Here is an 8,094-nt window from a genome sequence, read left to right as displayed (position 1 = left end):
TTCCCTCAGCCCAGCCTGTGCCCTCTTGCAGTCTGACATTAGGCAAGTTACATAACCTCTTTAAGCCTGAGATTTCGCTTGGAGAAAGGGTATAGATATACTAATAGTGTCAACCCCATAGTATCATGAGCATTAATTACATGCATTTAAAACACTTGGGCACAATGCCTGTAAAGATGAATAAATGAAGAATCCTTGAATAGCTTCTAGGCTTACTTGAATCCCATATAGGAGGGGTTGGCAAACCATTTTTATAAAAGGTCAGATGGTAAATATTTTGGGCTTTGCCAGCCACATTCTCTCTCATGTACTCTGTTTTTACAATAAATTTTTAAAAATATAAAAACCATTCTTAACCCACAGACTGTGAGAGGCCCATTTTAGCCCCTAGGCTGTAGTTTGCTGATCCTACTGTAAAATGTAAACCTTCCAACATGGCACCACTAGAGTTTTTAAGAACACACTAAGTATAGAAGCTAAGTAGCTCCAATCTTCTATCTACAATAATAAAAGCATAATATGCTAATTAGACTGGATGACCTTCCGGACGAAGCCACGTTGGTGGGGGGGTGGGGAGGGTTGCGGGGGGAAGGGGCAGAGGCGGCCACCGCGGCAGTGGCGGGGGCCGAGCCCTTTGCACGAATTTCATGCATTGGGCTTCTAGTTTCAATGTAAAACATTTTAGGAATTTGTGAAAGAGAAGTAACCATAGTTCTCTTATTATTACATTTATACAGTTATTTTCATGTAAATGGCTTGACTACTTTAGGCCTGTTACTTCTGTTTTTTCTTTAATGATATACTCCCTAATGTGAATTATCTAAACCAGTTTTGGAAGTAAGACACACCTTAGGGTGATTAGAGCTTCATAATTTTCAACTAATTAGAGTTTCTAGTATGTTAGGAGTACTTAGAATGGTTAACATGATTGCTGATACCTTTCCTAATGAAATATGGTAATTCTAATAACATTCTTGATAACCCAGAAGATGGAGTGGTTTCATATCCTTTATGCATTGTGTATTTATTAAAGCCTTAGTTTTTAAGTGTAGTCACAATTCTCAGACTCTATGTTACCGTAATATCCTTGATAGAAAGTAAACTTTATAAGATAAACTGTTAGAAAACATTCCTTTTTCTCTTCCAGATGAAGCTGCAAAGTCTGAAGTTGCGGCCTTTAATGACACTACTCATGTTGAGCCCTTGAATGATTCTACTCATATTTCTATGCAAGAAGAAAACCAATCTTCTGTCAGTCATGACCACCCCGATTACTCTACAATTACTGAAGGTTTATTTAGCCAAAAGAGTTTCCTTGTTTTGGGTTTTAATAGTGAAAATGAGTCTAACATTGCAACTGCCATAAGAGAAAATGCTGGAACAACCGTATCCCTTCAGAGCAGAATTGTTGCCGATTATGCAGTGGTTCCTCTGCTGGGGTCTGAAATAGAAGCAACTGTGGGAGAAGTTGTTACAAATACGTGGCTGGTAAGAAAATACATATGAATGCCAAGAGTGCTAATGTTTATTTCTTAGCAGTTCAATTTAGGTAAATTGGTGTTTGGGTATGGGCAGTGAGTGACTGGGTTTTCTTTTAGCAGAGGAAGTGCTAAAACGGGAAAACATCCAAGCTTCATTGGCCCTAATCCTGGTGGGGACTGTCGTTGCCCGGGGCCAGAGCAGCAGCATTTCTTGTTAGGGAGTTACCCCAGGTCATTTCATACAATTTCAGTTTTCCTGTTTTCTCACCACCAAAGCATGACATGCACTTTTGTATTCCATCTTGTTGGCTTATCACTGGTAATTTCACCATTGATTTTTTTTTTAACTTTTCAAGTATTTAGAGGAAAAAATTATAAACTAATGCATTGAAAGAAATTAAATTTGAAACAATATTCAATAACTTCAATAAGCCTGACTGATTTAATATTCTTAATATTTTAGAATGTAATATTTAATAGAATGAATTGAGATATTCCTTTACATATTTAAAATGTAATGAGAATAAGCATACACAAGTTTATATTAAAGTTTCTTTTCATTTAACCAAAATTATTGCTACTATAACTGAACCAGTGTTAGCAGCTGGTTGCTTATTTCAGGTTGATGTTGTTTCTCTTGTTTTTAAAGGTAACTTGTATCGAGTATCAGACTTTAATTGATCCCAAGTCAAGTCCTCTCTTCAAGCCAGTCCCAGTAATGGCAGGAATGACTCCTTTAGAGGATTGTGTTATTTCCTTCAGCCAGTGTGTGGGAGCAGAAAAAGACTCATTGACATTCTTAGCAAAGTTCCTTGGAGCAAAGTATGTAATATTTTTAGTGTACCTGCTGTCTTGACGTACTTTTGTTTGTTTTGACTTATTGGAAAGCCTCCAAATTAAAATTTGGCTGGGTGTCTTTATAATATTTACCCTAGTATGGGTAGTGTGAAGTGTTTCTATGTGATGGCTCAACAGGAGAAGGGAGAGTGTATCAGGTGGGTGCCTGGCAGATATTAAGACTACAGACATTAATGCTTACCTGCCAGGAAAGGGAATATTTAAAGCTGATATGTGCGCCTTTATTGCTTATCTAAGCATTATTTCAGCCAGAAATGCAAATGTTAAGTGGGAATAATGAATATTTTGGGAGAAAGAAAATGAATTTAAAAGTTGCTTCCAAAATCCAAATTAACCCTAAGTGAACATTAGATGGTAGTTGTTTTAAAAGAAATAGAAAACTATTACATTAGTAATTATAAATAAACTAAACTTTTACATAAAAGAATAGTTATTTAGCCCATCCGGTGTGGTTCAGTGGTTGAGCACCGACCTATGAACCAGGAGGTCATGGTTTGATTCCTGGTCAGGGCACATGCCCAGATTGTGGGCTTGATCCCCAGTGTGGGTGTGCAGGAGGCAGCCAATCAATGATTCTCTCATCATTGATATTTCTATCTCTCCCTCTCCCTTCCTCTCTGAAATCAATAAAAATATTTTTTAAAAAGAGCTAATTTGGCTGCTCAAAATAAATAAGTAAATAAATATTTTAGATTATGAAGCAAACTTAAAAATTTTTAAGCAAGAAGTGCACCTAAAATTAAGTGATTAAGAACAAAAAAAGATTGTCAGAGATATGTCAAGTAAATGCAAACAGAAAGGAGGGCCCTGGCCCTGTGGCTCAGTTGGTTGGAACATCATCCTGTACACCAAATGGTTGCGGGTTCCATTTCAGGTAAGGACACATGTGTAGTTTGCATGTTCAGTCTCCAGTCAGGGCATGAACAGTAGGCAACATCAATGTTTATTTCTCGCATTGATGTTTCTCCATCACTCCCTCTCTCCACACCTCCCTCCTTCTCTTCCTCTCCCTCTCTTCCCTCTCTTCTTCTTCCTCTCTCCCTCTTCCTCTCTCGCTTCCTCTCTCTAAAATCAATAAAAACATCCTTGGGAGAGGATTAAAAAAAAAGAGGGGTTGCAATTTTAATGCCAGACAAAAAAGAGGATTTATAAATCAAGAGTACTATTCACACTGAAGGATATATGTAACATAGACCATGACTATCATTCATAAAACAAAACAACAGGAGATTTAAGGAGGAATCAACAGAAATACATTCCTTGTAGGAGACTTTAATTTCCATCTTTTCATGACAGGTCAAACAGAAAACAAGGAAGGATAGATTTAAATAACATAGTTAGACATGTACCCTTAAACAGTGAGCATACCTGTTCAAGTGCCTATGGAACATGCATAAATATTGCCTAAAGAAATTTGCCACAAAGAAAGCCTCAGTAAATTCCTAAAGTAGAAAGAGTGCAAACTCTGTTCCAAAAAACTGGAAATGAATAGTAGAAATAGAAAGTGAAAAGACCTTGTCAACTGGACATTCTTTAACTGTTGTTAACAACTCGTGGTTCAAAGAGGAATTTGAAACCATTTATAAGCCTAGAAATTGTTATCAAATCAGTAGTGACAAGGAACTCTAGTGCCCAGATTGTGATATTAAAAATGTTTTTGATTTTTTTTTTGAGAGAGAGAGAATGGAAGTGAGAGAGAGACAGACAGACAGACATTGATTTGTTTATGTATTCCTTGGTTGATTTTTGTATGTGCCCTGATGGGGGATCGAACCTATAACCTTGGTGTTATCAGGACGATGTTCTAACCAGCTGAGCTACTCGTCCAGGGCCTGGATTGTGATCTTAAAATACCATTTCCCACTAAAGCATAAAGAAACCATTAATTCCATATTTGGGACAGCAAAAGGTACCAGTGAGTCTGGAGCACTTGTGAGACCAGATAGCAAATACTAGGGAAGGTTGTGTCAAAAGGAACTGCACTGGCCAAAGAAAGGAAAATTGAAGTATTACTAGAGATGATAATGGTAGTGGACCCAATCACATCAAATAATGTATCAATCATGATTTCCTAATGACGTCAAACAAACTAAGCTAATTGGTCATGTTTGAAAGTTGCTAGGGAACCAACCCTTCATTTTGAGAGCTGGTAAATAAAGGGAAAGAATCAAGTATACATATATTTTTGTTAATCTTCACCTGTGGAAATTTTTTCCATTGCTTTTCAGAGAGTGGAAAGGAAGGAGGGGGTGGTTATTTCTTGAAAGTGTAGTTTAATTAATTTGCTTATGTTTTTATAAAAAAGTTTTAATTGTAGCAATACATTTTTATCCTAAAGTATTAAGGGTGTTAGCTTATTTTAAGATATAGAACTGACTTTTAATCAGTGAGTACAGTATTTACTTACACATAGAACTCTGACAACACTGTGTGTTAGAAACTTCATTCTTAGTTTGCTGGCTAATCGTGTATATGACTATTTGCTTTTCTTTAAATACAACTTTTAGCGTTCAAGAATTCTTTGTTCGCAAATCCAATGCAAAGAAAGGCATGTTTGCTAGTACACATCTTGTGTTGAAAGAACCAAGTGGTTCTAAATACGAAGCTTCCAAGAAGTGGAATTTACCGGCGGTTACTATAGCTTGGCTGTTGGAGACTGCTAGAACTGGAAGGAGAGCAACTGAAAACCATTTTCTGATTGAAAATTCAACTAAAGAAGGTTAGTGCTTTTATTTTGTTCTTTTGTATATACATGGTTTTACAATTTGATGGTTTCTGGGACATCAATGTGTCAAAGCTTATTTTTAGGTAAGGTCATTGATTTCTACTTTTCACAATGGGCACAGTGAGCCACTGTTGGGCATTCATTATTGGGTGGGAAAATAAATGTGTGTTCGTAGCACAAATGTTTAATTTGTAATTGTAGTAGCAAGTGTAGGCACTATCTGAAAGTAGAGGGTGCAAAACAATATAGGAGTGTTCTAGGGGCTCAGTGTTTGAAGTCTAAAGATGTGAGCCTCCATCCCTTTTCTGTGTTCCTTCTGTGGCTCATACTGACACCCTGTAATTAGAGTTCTCTCTTCTCATCTTGGGACTTGGTGTGTTTTCCCTAGCCGACCTCATGCCTGTTCCTCTTTCTTACCTTTCGGTTCTCAGCTTGGATCTCTTCCTTGGGAAGCCTTCCTTGACTCACTAAGTCTGGCCTTTGTCTTGTCATCACACCCTGCACTACCCCTTTTACAGCTCTAGTTTACTCAACCGTAAGCTCTGAAAAGCAAGGAATACGCACGTCTTGGGCATTATGTATTTCCATCGGTTAGCATTAGACTGGCATGGAGTGGCCATCTAATGTGTTTGTTAAATGGTGGAAACAGTAGGAGGCGGGTGGAAGGACACAATAGCCAACCTCTTATAAGATGGTTCACAGACAATTCAGCAGCTTGGGAACAGCTCTCAGAGCCATTCCTTACCAGGCAGCCTAGAAATTTTACAATTGAGGCAAAGTGATGTTTTGGTCATATTAAAATTTCATTAAGGACTTTTCCAGAAACTTGGAGCTCCAGTGGCGCAATCGGTTAGCGTGCAGTACTTCTAAGGACTTTTCCAGAAACTTGACTAGTTGTTAACTCTGAGTACATGTCATTAGAATTTTCTTTACTCTGCCGTTGATTATGATGACATTTAATTTTTTTGGCAAATTGTGAGGTTTACTGAGAATATTTTGAGTTAGAGCAGGCTGAAATGGGAAATCTGATTTCATTAATTATTTCAGTTGATATGCTTGTCTAACTCAACTTTTTTTTTTTTTTAAGAGGATCACTTTTTATTTTATTTCAGAGAGGGAGAGGGAAAGATAGAAACATGAATGATAAGAGAGAATCATTGATTGGCTGCCTCCCACACACCCCCTGCTGGGGACCAAGCCCACAACCCAGGCATGTGCCCTTGACTGGAATCAAACCCAGTATCCTTCAGTCGATATGCTAACTCAACATATTTCAATACATCATCTGGTCTGTTTCTTTAAAAAGTAGGTATATACTTTTGTGATTTAAAGTGTACTTGAGAATTCACATGAAAATAACAGTAAGATAAAAATCTCACGTGCTTTAGAAAAAAACAGTTGATATTAGTGGCTCACATTTTCTCTCCTTTTTAAATCTCCAGAGCAAAGCTTAGAAACTGAAATAACAAATGGGATGAATCTGAATTCAGATAGTGCGGAGCATCCTGCCATAAGCCTGGAAACTCACAGAAAAGCCGCTGTTACTCCTTTAGATATGAACCGCTTTCAGAGTAAAGCTTTCCATGCTGTGATCTCACAGCACACCGGGCAGGCTCCACAGCCCGCTCCCGCAGCACAGCCGCTGCAGAAGGAGCCCTCGTTAGACCTGGATACGCCATCAAAATTTCTGTCCAAGGACAAACTCTTCAAGCCTTCCTTTGATGTAAAGGTAAGGTTTCCAGAAAATGGTCCTGGAATTGACAGTTTTATAATTTAAGCACCATATTCTGCATCACCTCTAAGGTTTATAGTAGTAAATTTTCCAGAGATGTTGGCAAGTAGATTCATATTATTGAGTGGAGTCCCTGTATGCACCTGTGGTTGGTAACAGCGAGAGAAAAAAATAGTGTGAAATCAGGACCTCTTTGGGCTTCATCATTTCCATTTGTAAAATAATGGAATATATGTAGATGACCTCTAAGGTCTCGTAGTTCACAGAATCTTTGAGTAGTAAATGAAGTAATAGGCAGGACAGTAGTTGAAATATTTTCAGTCATTTAGACCTTTTTTTAGATACCTTGCAGAGGAAAGCTCATGGTTCTGAAATAGTTTCTGTAAAGTTACAAAACACTTTTAAAGCTTTCATTGTTTAGAGCAGTGATTTTTCAACTGGTGTACCACAGGATTTTTAAAACATGCAGTACTTGGCTAGTCAAGGGCACTCACCAATTTTCCCTTAGATTGTCAATTTTTAATATACACATTTGGAAAACCTACTTTGTTATACAAAGGACTTTCGGCTTTAATGGACACCCCCGCACCCAAATTAGTTCATTATATTGAGGTTTTACTGTAGTACTAAAAATCTGAAAATAATAATTGAGGGTAGGAACTAGTCCTAGTTATTAAAACAAAGTCACAGTAATTGAAGCAATTTGTTATTGTCACATGAGTTATCAAATCAATGCAGAAGATTACACCCCATATATAGAATTTATTATGTATTAAATGATGTATTTCAATCAGACAACTGAGGAAACAGTTGGGATGAGACTTCATAACCTAGCATCAGAATAAATAATTCAAACCTTTCTAACTATAACATACCCCAAATGAAAATAAAAATTCATATAAATTGGACAGTAATAAAAAGTTAACTCCACTTATTTATTCTTCTTCCGAGAGGAAGAGGGAGAGAGGGGGAGAGAAACATCTATGAGGGAATCATTGATCGGCTGCCTCTTGCATGCCCCACACTGAGGATGGAGCCACCAACCCAGGCATGTGTCTTCACTGGGAATCGACCATGACCTCCTGTTCATAGGTCGACGCTAAACCACTGAGCCAGTTATCTGCATTTAAATATGAAAATTTTATAAATGTGCAGTAAAAGTAATTGTTTAAAAAAAATTCTTCCTAGCAAAAATTTGACAGACTACAAATTGGGAACAAGTATGAGTGTGTGTGTGTGTGTGTGTGTAAATTCATACAAACATCTTCATGTAAGTGAATATAAAAAAAGACATAACC

General features: G+C 37.4%; 1 protein-coding gene across 5 annotated transcripts in view; it reads left to right on the top strand.

The window, feature by feature from the left end:
- Positions 1-8,094, top strand: part of TOPBP1 (topoisomerase (DNA) II binding protein 1) — a 42,528-nt gene that overhangs the window by 15,940 nt on the left and 18,494 nt on the right. For all 5 annotated transcript variants that reach the window (XR_001513196.1, XM_006759787.2, XM_006759786.2 and 2 more), the window contains 4 exons: positions 1,148-1,488; positions 2,131-2,303; positions 4,847-5,058; positions 6,507-6,793. Coding sequence is in view for 4 of the 5 variants with exons in the window: in XM_006759787.2 (XP_006759850.1) it covers positions 1,148-1,488; positions 2,131-2,303; positions 4,847-5,058; positions 6,507-6,793 (1,013 nt within the window). In the remaining variant the exon portion in view is untranslated. The remainder of the gene's footprint in view (positions 1-1,147; positions 1,489-2,130; positions 2,304-4,846; positions 5,059-6,506; positions 6,794-8,094) is intronic.

The sequence above is a fragment of the Myotis davidii genome, unplaced genomic scaffold (genome assembly GCF_000327345.1).
Source record: "Myotis davidii unplaced genomic scaffold, ASM32734v1 scaffold415, whole genome shotgun sequence".
Taxonomy (NCBI): domain Eukaryota; kingdom Metazoa; phylum Chordata; class Mammalia; order Chiroptera; family Vespertilionidae; genus Myotis; species Myotis davidii.
Note: the sequence above shows the minus strand (reverse complement) of the source record. Positions and strands in the feature narration are given on the sequence as shown.